The following is a 17,904-nucleotide window of genomic DNA, read 5'->3' as shown; positions in this document are numbered from 1 at the left end:
TGAGATATCAGGACGGGCGCACGTGTTTTTGTGAAGTTAAGTCGCAGCTGCAGTGCAAAAATTAGCGTGACGAAGCTGGCGATATCAGTTCAAGATTGTATTGGGCCGAAGCTAGTAAGGATGCAGGCAGGGGGGGGGGGGAGGTCGGGCTTAAAGCCAGAATCATAATTTAGACTCTGATTAAAGCCAAAGTTGAAGCCATTTTGGTTTGGTATTCATTAGCCAGAAAATTAAGGTAATGACGCGCAGCATTCCATTACTGCTACTTATGAGCCGACCGCCTCAATATCACCTGGTTTCAGATAAATCTGGAAGCATCGTATGGTGGCAAGAAACATCTGACAGCACAAAAACACCAATAATCCCTCTAAATGCAGCCGCGACGACTGATACAGGGTTAGAAATTGGTAACAAACTTGGCATGATTGAAGTGCTGACGTCAGCGTGTTTTCGTTACGATTGTTGCAGACTTGAAGGCAAGGAACTGTTCCATCCTATCGTCGTGAAACCCTTGTACCTTAAGCACGGGAGCTGCACGGAACAAGGCCAGGGGGCACATCACATTCCAGGGGATGCACGGACGCCCAGCGCGCCCGCCTGATTATGAGCCTGCGTATCAGATATCCGCATCCTGCTTCAGGATGACGAGCCCCTTTGCTGGATTTGGTGGTCTCCTTCCTAAATCAGCAGGATCTTTTCCCGAATGAGGAGGCCTCTCTATGCATCAGGAAGCATTTTTCTGGCACAGGAAGCCCTGTTTTGGGATTGGGAGGCCCTTTGCTGGTTCAAGAAGACCCCAGCAAAAAACAGGAGACACTTTTTCTAGATCTTGAATTGTCGACATTCATCTACATGACTGTTGACACATGTAAAAATTCGATAAGGGAGCACGTATCCCTACCTCAACTCCTCCCCTTGAATGCAATTTTTCCTAGTATACCCCTTGTGAGGAGCCCCCATTTTGCTTAGAAGGCCCCGTTGGAAAATCCTCCCCCCTCCCAGTTCAGAATCTGAGGCACCGCCCCTGTGTGCGCCTCATTTCACCAACACAATACGACAGCCTTCTTAACCAAAATATTTGAAGAATATAAGCTTTTGTCAAAATATATTTATGTTTTGCCCATGTTCTCAATACAAAATTTTAAACTGTCTTTATGTCCGACAGTAGGCGGAGTTTTTGATTGCCGAAAACCAGCTTCATGTGACCCGCACGTCTCTCCCAAACGTCTGTCCCGGTTTCATGTGTTGATGTTTCTGCAGGGCTGACCAACGTTGTAGTCTGGTGAACACAAAGTGAAGAAGAATGACAATCAAACCGCTTTGGGACAGACGCGGCTGCATAATGCAAGCTTATATATGGTGATTATCTGTGTGCATGTTGTGGGTTCATCTGCTGTGGGTTCATGGGGTTCATCTGAAATGTAAAGAGCCTTAATTTTTGGGCTAATGAATACAAACATTTGCGGACAATATCACCCGGCCGACACACGGTTGATGCGCGACTACTATGCTTTTTGTTCAGATTTGTACCACAGAACAGAGTTCAAACAGTTTTTGACAAGCTTTACGGTAGTTTTGATATCACAAGCGATTAAAGAAATCGGAAATGGATGAATATGATTCGAAATCAACACAATGGTGGGTATTTGGCTGCTTATTTCTTATAAAAGCATTTGCATGGACCATAACGAGCATTTTGCACCACTAGCATGTCCTCTGTTCATGAGCCGCACACAACACTACAATCACATTTTATTTGAAGGTTTATTTGTTTATTATTTGTTGTACTTTTCTACAAAATCTGTTATGGCGTAATTTAATAGTGACATGATTCATTCGTGGCTAACCTATTCGTATTCTTCGTGATAGTCTTTCACAATCATATACACACAGCCAGAACAGCCACCATAAATTTGAAATGAAATAAAATAAACGCTACAAAGGTTACGGATCGCCCCCACTTCATTTACCACGCTTGATAACATTCTTTCTTTTCATTTTCATCGAACTAGTAGGCCGCTTCTTAATCAACGAACGCTTTCTCTTGGCGTGCGACTGTTTTGACGTAGACCTTTGGCTGGCTGAAGAGGTCCTGGATCTTGATCTGGACTTCCGGCTGCTGGCAGTTTTCGTACGTTTTGCTCGCAAAAGACGTGGATGAGGGGAATTGCGTCGCTTGAACTTGGGTTGACTCTTCTGGCTGGACGTGGATGGTTTGGCAGCGGTCGACTGAAGTCGAGGCCCAGACTGTGCCTGCCGGGAGCCTGATGCAGCTGACTGGGAGCTGGAAGCCTGGGATGCCGAAGAACAAGATCGGCTCCTCAGGGACCCGTCGACAGCAGACCCAGACCCTCGAGACCTAGATGATGCCGATGACATCGACGAAGCCGCGTCGATTGCAGATCTTCTCGGCTGCCTGCAATGCAGCATCGCACGTCTACTTCTTTTTGACCCATTTCGGTTTAAGACCACCTTATGTTGTTTCTCGTCGTTATCACTCTCTTCTTCTTTTGCGTTTCGTATCCGTGGTTTTTTAGACAGTGCCTCAGATGCTTTTAAGCTCTTTTTGTTGAGTACTTTAGTGGTTGTTGCCTTTAGCCTTGGCAGTTTCTTCTTCGAATGTGTTCTGGAATTTGAACTCCGCTGGCGCTGTTTCCTTTTCTTCTGTTCGTCGGCTTCAAAAAGGAAGTTAAGGTCTTGACGAAGAGATCCAGCTTGTGCAACGCTGTTGGTCCGTTTAGAACGGCCATCGCCTGCCATTTTGGCGTTCTTAACCATAAATTTGTATCTTATGTGGGCGAGTGAATGTGCACAAAAATATATCGGTCCCAAACAGCGCGAACGTAGGTACTTGCTTGCAATGGACAAATCATAAAATTTCAGCTTAAAAAATGCCACGTTCGCTCAGCACGTGGCAATTCAGTTATGTGTGGCACCAGCGATACCGGAGGAAAACGCAGTTATATGCAGTCGTTATCTCGTGTTACGGGGCTGTGGCCGTAAATGCATTATGCTGCCAATATCGGTGTCTCAATCTGGTGTTAGATACATATGGCTGTAACCTTTGCTATGGTCACGTTTTTCCTCGGCATAATTTGATAGGTGTTGACACCCACTCCACTCTGCCCTAAATTTGACACCAATGTCTCAGTCGTTGGAAGTGTCTCACGGAGTATTTTCAGTCATTCCTTGCCATGCTTCGCCCAAAACTGCTGCATATCTAATACACCACACACTGTACATGGTGTCTTATTTCGCAAGATGGGGAACCCAAGTAAAATATCCGTTCTTACTATCTTTGACTTGCTCTGGATTTCCGCTCACAAGCGGTGAATCGCATGTAGATAAACAGCGCTAACATCGGTGGCGATGTTTCTGCGTTTTGTATTTTATTAACCACAAATAACTGCTGCCGTGCTTTAGTTGTTAAAACGAGGCCATGTGTGTGATAACACTGATACCGCTGTGTGCGACGACAGCTCGGATAATGAGAGGAGTCGTGTACCTACAAGTAAGGCGATTGGTGAACATTTCGAAACATTTCACTATCATTTTCAGCATCATGGGAGCACAACATCAAAAACGATAAATATTTGGTGATGTGACTCTCAGTAATCCCTCGCCGAGTATAAAGGAAAGTCGGCGGACAAAACCGACCGTAACCAGGGGCCTCATGGCCAGGAGCACTAATCTAAAGCGTCGAATATTCGCATGCTATATCCTAATGATTGCTTGACATCGTATTTCAACAAGCATGTCATGGTTTTCTGGTAGTCAGAGACGCAAAAATAATCCAATGACAGTGAATAGGCATCCTAAGGGCCACTTTCGGTTGATTTAGCGAATGGACGAATGAGCGATCGAACCACTTTCTGGCATAAGTTTTGGCATGTCTGGTTGTGGAAAAAAAATCTGGGAGTTCTGGGAGCTCATGCTTAACAGTGTTCGTTGTGCGAGCCCCCTGCTACCCGATTACAAAGCTCAAGGTCATCATCAGTATCTGGCTGCGAAAATTTTAGGCGCCGCAGTGTTGGGGACGATGCGTCCTACCCTCTCATATCAGTCGAATTTTAACGCGGTTGCTACCACCGGCCGTAGGCCATTCCCGTCCAGCACAAAATAGCGAGCGCCCAAAGTAACTCGAACCGACCATGCAGCGGGTGGGTGGATCGGATGGCACACGCTTGAACCAGTTGAGCTATCGCGACTGGCGAAAAAAGGTACTAAAATATTTTCCAAGATATCCTGGAATCTGAAAGCTCCGAAGACTAAACTTGAGATGCATTCGGGACTGTGAATGATGCCTCTATAAAATATCTCCCAGGTACCGATTTCTGAGAGCCTTGAATTGGTGGGCCGGGTTAAGCAGTTGCCCTGCGTGGCAGTTTCGTTCAAACAGCTGCAGCTTAGTTACTGTTTACATCTTGATACTTTTGATACGTCACCTGCAACAATTTGAAATGCACTCCGAGCTTGTATTCCATGGGATGTCCGGTTAGGAACCTAGTTGGGTTTAAAGGGGGTCTTCCATATTTGTAAAGTGCTTGAAGTGAAGTCATGTTGAAAATCATTCGGTGCAGTTCAAAGACATGCCCTCCGTAAGACCAAAATTTCTCTAGTTTCTGAGCTACACGCCCGCAAAGATGTGCCGACTACTTCAATGTCACCGTGGCATTTATAACGTCATAATAACCTCATTCAAATACCGCCACATCAAAGGCCAAGCGGCGATCAAGGCCGAAAAAACATAATTGTCGAGTCGTTCGTATCTGGTGCTCGAAAGTACGATTTACAGATACGACGGCCATTGATTGGCTCTCAATAAATGTTGTGCGAGGTACTATGACGCGATCAAACAATGACGTACTGTGGGGCTGATTTATTAGGTAGAGAAATTGTGTTGCCCAGAGTAGTCTTTTCCACTTGCAAAGTTTACCGATGGTTGTAAAAGAGCTCATTTCATCACATCTCATGCTTGTTTCCATGCATTTAAATAGGTAGCATTCTCTAAGCTAAGCCACGTCGGACCAAAATATGGTTGAAGATGGCATCCACTATAATACGTTGTGATGTGGTCGTAGTCTTGCCTGATTAACTTAGCTTCACAACAGCGTCACAACCTCATTTTTAAACAGCAATCTGATTGTATCTGAGGTCACTGACTTAAGTTGACCATTGCTTTCAGTATGTGGCCCTTTCTTGGCATGAGGTATCGATTTCTTTTGTATTTGTGTAGAAGTAAACGGATACGAACGAGGCAAAATGTTTGTTTCATGCCCCATTCCTGACTAGTGCACGTGAACTGTATGTCAGGCATTACATTTGGCATTGTGATCACTCCTCGCATTCAATCTTGACCTCGCCCCTAACTTGATCTTGAGCAGAGGTGTCTCTTTTTTAAATCAGCTATGTGGCTCAGCCTGTAAGTTTGACTTAACATTTACCCCAAAACCTGGTTTCTTCACTTATTTTGACCACTTCAGTTGTGTTCTTGGCGTCGAGGATTGCATTTAAAAAACATCGGCCTGCGGCATGCTTAACTTAGTTTTCATGTTGTAGTTGCGCTCCCCTCCTCCATTGTGTAGCCTTGCATGTGCCCCAATTTAAGAAAACATCAGGCTCATGAGGAAGTCGTAGAACGGTGAAGTTAACAACTTGCTTATGTATAAAATAAACGCTCATTGGTGGCAAGCTGCGCAGACAGGTGAATGCATACAGACACTTTTGCTTAAAAGCTGCGCAGACAGGTGAATGCATACGGCCACCTTTTGCTTAAAAGCCGCACAGACAGGTGAATGCATACAGCCACCTTTTGCTTAAAACCTGCGCAGACAGATGAATGCGTACAGCCATCTTTCGCTTAAAAACTGCGCAGATAGGTGCACGCATACAGCCACCTTTTGCTTAGAAGCTGCGCAGACAGGTGAATGCGTACAGCCACCGTTCGCTTAAAAATTGCGCAGACAGGTAAATACATGCGGGCACCTTTTGCTTAAAAGCTGCCGCATGACAGTGATTTTTGTCCCGATCAATTAGTTATCGCGTAAAAAGTCTAGAAATGGTTCCAGATTGACCTTACTTACAAAGAAATAGAAATAAGGAAGGCACATAAGATGCATACAGGATACGATGTGATGTAAAATTTACCTGAAATATATAATAGCGATGCCTTGAGATAGGCACCTGCTGTACCAGCATTTTAAAGATATTTCCTGAATTTTGCTTTTATACTTAATTTTGCACATGTGCATCGAGAGACTCACATAAGTATGGGGGGCTCGAATCAGCATTGGAGCGGGGAGACAGACCGGAAAGTATGTAAAGTGACACGACCTTCACGATAAGGGTAGTAAAAATGTATTGGAGCTCTGACAAAATTTTAGAGGCAGCAACGGTGCTGTGGGTGAAAGGCCGGCACCTTATCATAAACCTATTTTGCCGCCAGACATACATCCCTAATAGAAATGATCTATGATCATGTAAGCATCCCTCTACTCTTGGTACCAGCAGTGCAGTGCTAGCGCCACCTATATGGCTGGCGCTACCCTCATCGCTAGCGCCGTCTATATCGCATCATGTTATAACGACTTTTGGTTGGTTTTGGTTTTCACCCACACCCAATCCATGTTTGGATTAAACTGAGGTAAGAATTGGTATATCACGTTTTCGTAAGCTGTGAAATATCTACGAAAAAGCATAATTAGGATACAAAAGCCCATCCGCTGTCCCACAAATTGTCATCTGTGAAATATTGCACATACTTCAAAGGCGCTCAAAGCAACGCTGTTCGGATTCCTAAGTGTCTGCGTCTTGTATGGGAAGTGTTCGAAAATTTTGCAAAGATCGGTATGTATGTGACTTCGAACATACCAGTGCGATGCCAATTCATAAAGAAAGGCGTCTGGGAGATAGGATGGGAAATGTTCATGACCTCGGCCCCCCAAATGAAAAAAGCAAAATTCCACCCCTGCGTGGCGGTAGATATGTCAATTGACACCACATCAAGGTTGTAGTAGCGCAGCTTTATATTTCCAGAGAGTAGTATTATTTCTGCTTTATTTGACGCACGCATATTATTTTACGCATTGATACAGAGGTCAGCAAAACAATGGCAAACGTTCATGGTGCAACATCACTATCGACGCCGCCACTTTTCACTTCAACCTATTGCATTCGAATAAATTAACATCTCAGCGCTCATTGGGAAACGTTCATAAATAAAAAAGGAGAAATGAGGCAATCTTCCAGAACTTTAACGCCCGGGAAAATATTGCCATAAGCTTTCTCAAGGCTCCAGTTTACGTGTTGACAATTCAAATGCCCGTGATCCCTCAGGTGCCTTCCCGCGTTGTTGGCGTAAAGCCATCACTACAACACTCTCGCTATCCGCGACACACACCTCATGCATACCACAAGGTCGCCACAAGGTCACCCGCCAGTCACAGAGCACCTCCTAGTACGCCACGGAAATGTACGAGCTGTCTGTCGCAACGTCGCGTTCTCATGCGGAAGCGGTGGTCAGTGTGGGCACCATCGCCGCTCGCCGCTGGAGAATGGAAATGACCCGGCAGTGGGCCCAGTGACTCACGCACCGGTCCTGCCGCTCGACACCCACGGGACACCACCGACCTTGACACCAATACCAGCCACCTGATGGCCGGTGGCCGGTGAGCAATGGGTGCAGGGGCGCTCACGCGGCGTCGACGCCCGACCCGGGCGTCTTATCCAGGGCCGCCTTCTTCTCGCTCGCAAAGCGCACCTTGCCGCCGCTGTGGTCGTCGGCGCTGACGACGGCCGCATCGTCACTGGCGACAATCGGGTCGTCGTGCGCGGCGTCGCGCGCGAAGACGCTGAGGAGGCCGGCGAGCGGGCCGCCGCCGCCGCCCCTGCGGCGGTGCGCGTTCTGCCCGTGCCTGCGCCTGGAGCCGCCCCTCTGCGGGGAGTACGGCCCCGTCCGCGTGTCCACATAGTCAGCGGTCTTGCACACCTTGTGGTTGAGGCAGGTGTCGAAGCAGCAGCTGTCGGCCGTGGAGCATTCCGAGTCGCTGTAGCACTCAGTCGGGGGAGATGCCAGGCCGTAGGCGCGCAGGCAGACGGGCTGCGGCGGCGGGCACACCTCTAAAACGAGAACGGGACTGCCGCGTCACTCATACGACCGCAATGGACAGACACTGCTGCGCTCTGTCCCCAGCAAACGCCGCTGCGCTCTGTCCCCCTTAACAGATACCGCTGCACTCCGTCCTCCTTAACAGACATCGCTGCGCTCTGTCCTTCTCAACAGACACAGCTGCGCTCTGTCCTTCTCATCAAACGCCGCTGCGCTCTGTCATCCTCAACAGACACTGCTGCGCTCTGTCATTCTCATCGAACGCCGCTGCGCTCCATCCACCTCAACAGACATAGCTGCGCGCTGTCCTTAACAGGCGCCGCTGTTCTCTGAGACAGTCAACAGACACCGCTGCGCTCTGTCCTCAATAGACGCCGCTGCTCTCTGTCATTCTCAACAGACACTGCTGCGCGCTGTCCTCAACACACACCGCTGCGCTTTATCCTTCTCAACAGAGACCGCCGCGCCCGACCAACCCGACCAGCCGCGCCCCGCCCTACCGAGCAGGCAGTGCTTGATACTAAGCTTTTTTTAGTATGTGCATGGCAACGTTACAGAGTACAGCACGAAAGGGGTGAAGGGGTGTTAACATCATCCTCTGATGCAAAATCTTGTCGCGTGCAGTCTGTGTGCATGAAAGGCAGACGCAAATTGTTACATATAGCGGCACACCTATTTTTGTGCCGTCGGGTTACAGCAGGTGAGAAGTCATTCTTATCCTCCGCTAAAACTAAAGCGTCGCCGGGATACAACTTACACATGGTCTCGAGTCAGCTGAGTTTGCTGCCTGCATGCGGACGTGGGATTGCTCGCCGCTTCCCCGCCCACAGGCGCGAACATAGTTGGCACAACAACACTTCAGTTGGAGCCCCTGCCGCTGTAGTCGACTTCTCTAGCGACAAGCGCATACTCACTCAGCTCTCCGCCGGGGTAGACGTAGGGCCGCGTGGGGCCGACCACCGGCGGCTGGGGCATACTCACTCAGCTGTCCTTCGGGGTAGACGTGGGGTCGCGGGGGCCCGACCACCAGCGGCTGGGGCATACTCACTCAGCTGTCCTCCGGGGTAGACGTGGGGTCGCGGGGGCCCGACCACCAGCGGCTGGGGCATACTCACTCAGCTGTCCTCCGGGGTACACGCAAGGCGGCGTGGGGCCGACCACCAGCGACTGAGGCATACTCACTCAGCTGTCCTCCGGGGTAGACGTAGGGTCGCGAGGGCCCGACCACCAGCGGCTGGGGCATACTCACTCAGCTCTCCGCCGGGGTACACGCAAGGCGGCGCGGGGCCAACCACCAGCGGCTGGGGCATACTCACTCAGCTGTCCTCCGGGATAGACGTGGGGTCGCGGGGGCCCGACCACCAGCGGCTGGGGCATACTCACTCAGCTGTCCTCCGGGGTACACGCAAGACGGCGTGGGGCCGACCACCAGTGGCTGGGGCATACTCACTCAGCTGTCCTCCGGGGTGGACGTAGGGCCGCGTGGGGCCGACCACCGGCGGCTGGGGCATACTCACTCAGCTGTCCACCGGGGTAGACGTAGGGTCGTGGGGGGGGGGGGGCCGACCACCAGCGGCTGGGACATACTCACTCAGCTGTCCGCCTGGGTAGACGTAGGGTCGTGGGGGGCCGCCTACCAGCGACTGAGGCATACTCACTCTGCTGTCCTCCGGGGTAGACGTAGGGCCGCGGGGGGCCGACCACCAGCGGCTGGGGCCTGTACACGTCCGGTCCGCGCCTGTCGCAGCAGTAGTACTGCTGCCGGCCCAGCCCTGGGTAGTAGTTGTCCCGTCGGCACCAGTTCCTGTCGGCGGGCACAGCGGTCAGAACCGAGCGGAGACGTCAAGGTTGGTCGTTTCGCGCAGACATGGATACGCCGGCGCCAACCAGTTTTAACCAGTTTTGCAGGGCCGTTGAAATGGTTACTGACGATTGGCTTGGAAGCCTACACCCATGCCAGGTCCATCATGGGCGTCCATATCCTGTCAGACTGAGATTTGTTATGCGTTCAAGATCGAAACGTAAATATGAATGTCTAAATATCAAAGTGCAAGTGACTCTGCCAAATGAGTGTGTGAAGGGGCTTAGCAGTAAAAGTTTTGCAAATTCTCCCAAAATGCGCCAACAAACGGATCTCTCCCCGGATCTGCCCCACTTTCCCCAAGTTTGGGGGTGGCGGAGGGAAACCAAGTTAGCGGGGGGGGGGGGGCTATAGCCCCAGCTAAACAGTAGACTTCATCCCTTCCCACCAGCAAATAAAAGCGGGGTCTGTCGAAATGATCAGAAGTGTACCTAATGCCTAAATTTAAGATTTTGTTTCGATGTGGGTGCATGCGCCGTCACTCGGTGAGAGTGCATGTGCCGTCGTGTAGTGATAGGGCGAGAAATGTAACTGCTATCTGGAAAACTAACAGGCAGACATGGATGCAAATCGCCAGTGCGTCCATGTTTTCCATGCTGTATCATACGCATCGTGCTGATATCTGAAACATTGGGAATACACGCCCATCCTCAGTTTTTTTCCGCGACGCATGGAAAGAATTGATTTCGAACATGCGCACTTTGCACTTTAAAGGAAATGTTTCACATTTGAAGATATAGAGGCACACATCAGATGCAATGAAACAGCCCACTTATAACTAATGGCGTACTGTGAGGGGTTAAAGGCTGCTCTAGACAGCATAGTTCACTGTTTAGTAAGTGCTGCTTCTCAATGCGTCATGGTTTGATTTCGACATAGTACCTGTCACAACATTGATTGAGTGCCAATTGACGGGCGTTATATCTGGAAATGGCGCTCGCGAACGTCGGATGTGAACGTCTCAACAATTATATTTTTATTGGCCTTGACCGGCGCATGGCTTGTGCAACGGCAGGATCTGAATGGCGTTGTTATGACGTCATGAATGCCGTTCCCCACTTTCGCGGGTATGTAGCGCAGAAACTATGGGGCTTAGGTCTTAAGAAGTGCAGGATTGTAAACAGTACCGAAAGGTCTTTAAGATGGCTATTTCAGTTAAATCCCCATATAAACATGGAACACTCCCTTTAAGGACATTTCTATGCCCCTGCGTGAAATTCGATGAAAACCCCTAGACTGACAGAACTGATCACTACAGGATGATCCTACCCCAGAATAGAAAATTGCCGGGGCAAGATTTTGATGTTACGTTGTGAGATCATGGTAAGACATCCCGAACTTACTTGCAGTACGACGGCCGTATGTAGGGGTTGCCACCAGGGTATCCGGTACCGGGGTACCCAGTGCCCGGGTATCCGGTGCCCGGGTATCCGGTACCAGGGTACCCGGTACCAGGGTATCCGGTGCCAGGGTACCCGGTACCAGGGTACCCGGTACCAGGGTACCCGGTACCAGGGTACACGCCGCCCAGGTGCCGGCCAGCAAAGCGCGACTTGGACGTCGCTGGCCGGCTGGTCGGAGCTGACTTTGCTGTCGTCGCCGAGGACGGCGGACAGAGCCAGCGCTAGTGCCAGCAAAAGCTTCATCTGAAACAGGACGTATGCCCCTGGTCAGAGCCCGAGAGTACTGTAGCGGGACGGTGCCAGCCGGTGGAGACGGGACCAGGATAAAACGAGCGTGAGGTGCCAAACAAAAACGGTCGACGAGACACAAACCCGAGCAAACACGGAAGCCTTCATAATGATCACAACGCTGTTTGTCCTGATGTCCTTCGGTCGTATAAAACACAAACGCCTAACAGTTGTCCCAAAACATGCTGGGCACGTGGCAAGAGCCCACAGTGTATCCTAAGCATTCTATGTGGGGGGCGTGATGACCGTGATACCGTTACGCACATCACTAGTTTTGTCAGATATCGATACTGCCCTTGGCTTGCCGACAGCTGCACTACAATGCTTTTCTTTCGCAACGTTGCAAAACCAGTTATGCAAATTGTAACGTTTCAACAATGGATTTACGTAAAAACTGTGAAGTCATAATGACGGACAAGGCTGAAAGTGCATACGAAGTGATGGGACGGCTATGAACGACAGTGCATCGACACTAGTGCATTGTGACGACGACTAGGCATCGTGACGGCTAATTCGGACGACTGCGCTAGTGCATCGAGACTAGTGCATCGGATGACTAGTGCATCGGAGATAGTGCACGGATGACTAGTGCACGGGACGAATAGTACTCGGACGGAACTAGTTGCATGGGAACGATTAGTGTATCGCGAAGACTAGTAAATCGGACGAATAGGCATGCGAGAATAGTGCCATCGGACGACTAGTGCATCGGACGCTAGTATATCGGATGACTAGTGCATCGGACGACTAGTACATCGGACGACTAATGCATCGGAGAGGTCGAAAAATGGACCGCTGATCAGTTCGATGCCCGCAGTCTCTACGTACTCCTGGGACGAGTCGTTACTGTGCTTCGGACTGGTCTCTGCCCCAGACGGCATCTCGTCTCACCTCGGGTGGTTGACGTCAGGCGGTGGGTCGTCTCAGGCGCAGCCCTCCGAGTCTTACTGCCTGCTTCCCGGCCAGGCCTCCCTTTATCTCGGCACGCCGGGCCAAGCGTGTCAAGGTCAGCCCGCCGGGGGCGGCCGGTTCCGCACTGGAATAACCGCCGTCCACCTGGAACGTCCGCGTGGGGGGACCACCCTCCGATCGGGCCCGATCGTCCCCTGGCCGGGCGACGCGACCCTGAGACCGCGGACGTGTCGCCCACTCGGCCGGCCCGCGCGCCCGGCCGACCGGCGCAGCGCATGGTTCTGCGACGCAGCAGACGCTGGTACGGCGCGGTACGTGCTTTACGCGGAAGAAGACGTCGGCGCCGGTCGGCTTCTCCCTGGAAGCGCTTATGGGTCATGTTTTTCCAAGGTCACTCGGTAGTGCATTTGATGAGAAATGAAATAGTAGAAAAGCGTAGGTTCAGGTTTAAGGGGCGCGAACACGTCACCCATGATGCTCACCAATGGCTTCGCACCGGAATGGCTAATTTCATTTTGAGATAGTTGCATAGTGTGTGGTTCAAGCTATGAAGGAAATCTTGGAAAAAGGAACAAAAAGGAAGTCTTGATGTCAGGTGTGCGTACAAACGTATTATTATAGTCCTGCCTGCCGAGACTCCTTGAAAGCCTACATAGAGTTGCCTTATGTCTATTGGTCCTATTGAAGTGCACGTCTATGACGAGGTTGAGGGGCTGGATCAGCCAGCAGAACCGGGTGCGCCTAGATAGGGCTTTTGCTATGGACCCTTTTGAAAATGTTAATGATACCCATTGCTCATCCAATTCCTTTCTGTATAGATTGGACGGAAATTTGCTGTGCATCATGGTGCTGTTCATAAACGCGTGTTAACTAAGATTTCCGCGATCCATAGGCTGAGACATGAGAAAGGTGTTGTGCTGCTCAAAAGAGTTGGGTATACCAATGATCAAGCAAAAATTTTTGGAGGCTTTTGTTTCGTGTATTTAGAAGTAGCGCTTAACTTCTGTGGACAAATATAAATCGATTAGTTATTATTAAGTTGTTGATGCTGTTCATCTTTTACGTGTTTTGTAGTTTTTGTGGATTATTTGCACTGACGGTCTGATGAGCTTGGCAACAACAAAATATCCCGTCTTCGGCGCGTTAAAATAAATCCATGTATGTTGAGCTTTTTCATGTGAAAGGTATAAGAGACGGCAAACATTGGCAATAGTTAGGCTTCGTCAGGTTGGTAGGAACACATGTTCGAACGATGAGAAAGCTAATTTTTAACGCGCGCCCGGGCGGCCAGTTGAGTTCCCTTTGCTTGGGTGGGGAGGTCAATTTGGCCCCGGCTGAGATCTCAGGAAATAAAAGAGCTAGAGACACCAAATTAACAGGGTGTGTTGGCCTGTGCGTGGAATCACTTAGGTCAGGGTTTTAGGTTCCTAGGTCATGGCCTTCGGGTCAAGCAAGATCAAACAAAATCAAACTTCAGGCTGATCTCCAAATAACCCTCAGAACCGAGACACATTTTCTAAACAAAAGGACAAGTGGTCATTAAGGGTCAGTGATCTTGTTTGTCCTTTTGAAGGTCATGGTGCCTAAAATCATACGAGACTGTTCTGCGTCTTGTGTTTTAATAAATGACGACGACTACGCCTGGTAGTATTTTCCTAAAAACTAAATGTTGACCTGAGGTATTATAGGTCAGTGCCCTGTTCTAGTTTCTAGTGACCCTAGTTCAATAGAATTTGTTCCTGCTATTGTCGCGCTGCCTAAGAAAGTATCTCAGAGATGTATGGCTTCGTATAACACTCCGTTGTTGCATCCGATTAAACGAGTTTCTACGAACTGACCTCGCTGCATCCATGGCTTGACTTTGACCTGTCTTAGGTCAGAGACCTTACAAGGCATATCTAAATTTCACATAACAAACCATCCGCTGTTAAGTTGTCTACGGTATGCAAAATTTGGCGCGGCTACGCCGCGCCGTTCGGAAACCATTCCGGAAAAACTTCAAGGGGATCAATTTGCCCCCCACCCGAGCGGGTGTTAAACAAAGAATTTGGGCGGACTTGGTTCGTCAAAATACGTAACAGTCCGCTAAATTGGGAGTGCGACCGTGCCTTATTAGGAATATTTGGCTGATTGTGAATAAAAATGTGAAAGAACCGGTATTCTTTTAAAAACAGCCAAGCGATCGTACCTTTCCGTGGCCCAAACACATGATTTTTTAAAGCCGTTCTCGCCTCCTTTCGCCCAGCAGGCGCGCAGCCACCTTAATCGCGATCTGAGTCCAACCCGGAACCTAATATATTCTTTGCTCCTTTCTAGGTAGCGCAGAAGACCGGTTTAGATCAGTGCACCGAGCGCTGCGCTGTAGCGATGGGCTCCTACCAGGTCACACATGTCGCCGCGTCAGTGTGGGAGCATGTTTATGGTATGGTGGAGGCTGGAGATTATGGTAATAGTTGAGTTTGGGTGCGGGGCGTATATGGGATGTCTGTGAGAGTACACTGCTTTGATGAGGCTCGAATATTGGACTTCATCTCCTAGTGCCGCCTCCCACCGGTTCCGATGCTGCCAGGTATTCAGGTGCCCCGGCTGTTGAGATTTCCCTTAATTTTATGTAAGTTGCTGAGTGCACTTGCGAGGAACATTATCCATAAAGAGGTCGACAGTAGTAATGGCCTTATTCCTCGGAAAAAGAACAGGAGAATGGAAATATAGCTGGGTTGATATTTTGGCAGCATGCACTTACGAAAACAATAGCAGAAATGAATTCAAAATGGTCTGCCGATGAACCTACTAGATTTTTCAGGATTTTTTTTTGGAAACAGCAAGTCACAGTTTTTACAGGACACCAGCATTCAGGGGATTCAGCGAAGAGCAATTGCTAGCAATTACCACGATTCAGTGCATATCTGAGAATTAGAATACGTAAAAATATGTGTACGTGCAAACGAATTGGAGCAAATCGGCATCACACATCACGTTCCATTCAACCATGCAAACGAGTTGAAGTGCACAGGCATCACATATTGCACATCAGCTTTACATACAAGCGATTTCAATTGAACAGGCATCGCACATCTCGCGTCGGGCATCACTTACACCTGTGAACAATTTTAAGCTAGCATATATCACGTTCGCATAATCGGCCATGATGAGCCCTGTACGTTAAGATTTGGTCTCCGACTTTTTATAAGAATGGATTTACATATATTCCTGTCTGGGTGGTCCTGTGCTCTCTAGATGACTTTGAGCTCTAAAAGCGGCAAATGGTCCATACCTCCCTCGATTTCAGCCTCAGCGTGTTTTGCCAAAAAAAGGTCACCGAAAGGGGTATTCCCTGTTTTGTTTTTAGCGTCTCGCAGGTATTCATTATATCTCAAAAGAATAGGGCGCATGGACTCCCCGACACCAGCTATGTCCCTCCCATACTTTCACACAACTTACGCTCAAGAATAAGGCTATTACTGCTGTCTTGTCCCCGCTTTTTTTGCATTTGAGGGTTTTGGGAATGGAATCCAGGGGTAGGTCAAGATTAAACCTGAAGCCCGGCAAGTCCCGACGGTGGATGAAGACTTCTTTGGTGATCGGATTGTCCTACAGAATTGGGCCGATGTGCCCACATCCCAGGCGGCAGCATGTATCCTGCCATTAGTCGAATGACATTGTATGAATCATCATTTCGGCTGCGTTTGCATACTTTTCTAAATCGCGGCAATGAGAAGCGCCTTTTTATCGCAAATTCAAGCCAGAACTTGATGGCCCTAGAGGACATAACTTTATTGACTTCATTGACTTCAGACTTCACTGCTATTTTGTGTCATATGGTGTAAGATTAAGCTGCTGGTGACGATGTTGCCCATAGGAATTCGCTCGAGGACAGAAATATACTTTCACCACCCTTGGGTTAAGTGCGCAGTCATTGCTGACTTAAGCAAGCTCACTGCGTATGTAGGCCTGTCACCGATCCTGCTCAGCTTTTGGCGCCTTTTTAGCATATTACTACCGCGTAGTAGGAAGTGCTGCAGCTTGTTCTTTATCCAGTTTGGTGTTAACGTATGGTTCTGTGCGTCGCTGGGATAGTGGGAGTGAACTTCTGGTTGCCTTTTACTCCGTTGTGGTTAGGAAAAAATAGCATGGACTTTAAAATAGGACCGACTGTAACCAACGCAATGCTGCTGTAAGGCGGTGCAAGTTATTCAATGTATTTAGAAATAGACTTAAAATTAGATGATGCGGTAGCATTTACCTGTTTGCACACCCTGCTTTATGTGACAATGTGGACAAAGTTGACGTTTAAGCATCCGTAGACTGCAGTTTTATACAGACACAAGTTATTTGATTCAACTTTCCACCACTTCCTCCCGAACTTATCGTCCAACTGAGAGTGTGTCAAACCAGCGACAAGCCTTCCTCGGTCTTCCCGGCATTCGTTCTCACGCCGAAGAAGAGCGTGAGCTCACCTGGTCATTTAATTCCAAGGACTATGCCCATTCAGTGGTGGAGCTAACCTACCGGAAGTAAGGGGATCCCGAAAATTTAGCAGACGACACTCACAGAGTGACACGCTGGGGAATCACAGATTTACCGGGCTGACTTAGGTCACCCATCGCCAACCCGCATCCTTCCCCCACAGCCAAATATACGTGACGCTGTCCTGGCTTACTATGTCGTAGTGGCGTTCAGCAATTCTGATCAGCCTGTTGTATTGGTTATGAGAATGCAAACGCTATGACATTGGTGTTTATGTTCAGCCTAGCGTGTTAGCGGCTGCATGTGTCGGCAGATGAACGCATTCTGGTTGGGTGTGCGCTCCAGCGGAACAGCAACAGATATGCGCCTATCACTACGATCCAACTGCCTCTCCCGTCTGACTTGCCGAAGCCACCCACAGGTGAGAAGACCGATGCGGGGTCACGGCAGGTGAGGCTTACGTTGCCTGCACGAGGATCTGGCAGCGCGGCTGGCTGAGCGCGGGGCAGTTCCCCGTGTCTCGCTTGGACAGCACCATGCCTCGCGGAGCCACCTAAGAAAAGAATACGACGCGAGTTACTGGCGCGAAAAGCGTATTTTCCCGACTTCCCCGTTAACGACATCATCTCAGGTCAGGTGCCAGTCCAAACCCTGATGCAAACCCTGATACAAACCCTGATACCCCATTCCCCTTCTCTAATGCTAGGACGTGGCTACGCCACTGAATGTGGGTGCATGGACACGGAGAACAACAAAACCGCACCAATTGCATCACAATTATGACGACCGGCACGGCCATCACGGGCGTCAGCCGTCGGCGTGCCACAACAGAGGCTGACCTGCGCTGCCCGACGCTGGTCGGGAGC

The 17,904-nt window shown here is 49.5% G+C and overlaps 1 protein-coding gene across 1 annotated transcript; it reads right to left on the bottom strand.

Annotated features, from left to right (window-relative positions):
- Window positions 1-7,010: 7,010 nt before the first annotated feature.
- Window positions 7,011-17,576, bottom strand: LOC119089910 (myosin heavy chain IB). Its single transcript, XM_037212716.1, has 4 exons — window positions 17,505-17,576; window positions 11,312-11,592; window positions 9,766-9,911; window positions 7,011-8,118 (listed from the first exon to the last, which is right to left on the bottom strand). The coding sequence occupies exons 1-4, from the start codon at window positions 17,574-17,576 to the stop codon at window positions 7,691-7,693; spliced, it is 927 nt and encodes a 308-aa protein (XP_037068611.1). The 3' UTR covers window positions 7,011-7,690.
- Window positions 17,577-17,904: the final 328 nt, after the last annotated feature.

This window comes from Pollicipes pollicipes, unplaced genomic scaffold (genome assembly GCF_011947565.3).
Source record: "Pollicipes pollicipes isolate AB1234 unplaced genomic scaffold, Ppol_2.1 Scaffold_3087;HRSCAF=3621_pilon_pilon_pilon, whole genome shotgun sequence".
NCBI classification, from domain to species: domain Eukaryota; kingdom Metazoa; phylum Arthropoda; class Thecostraca; order Pollicipedomorpha; family Pollicipedidae; genus Pollicipes; species Pollicipes pollicipes.
This window is presented reverse-complemented; position numbering and strand designations above follow the sequence as displayed.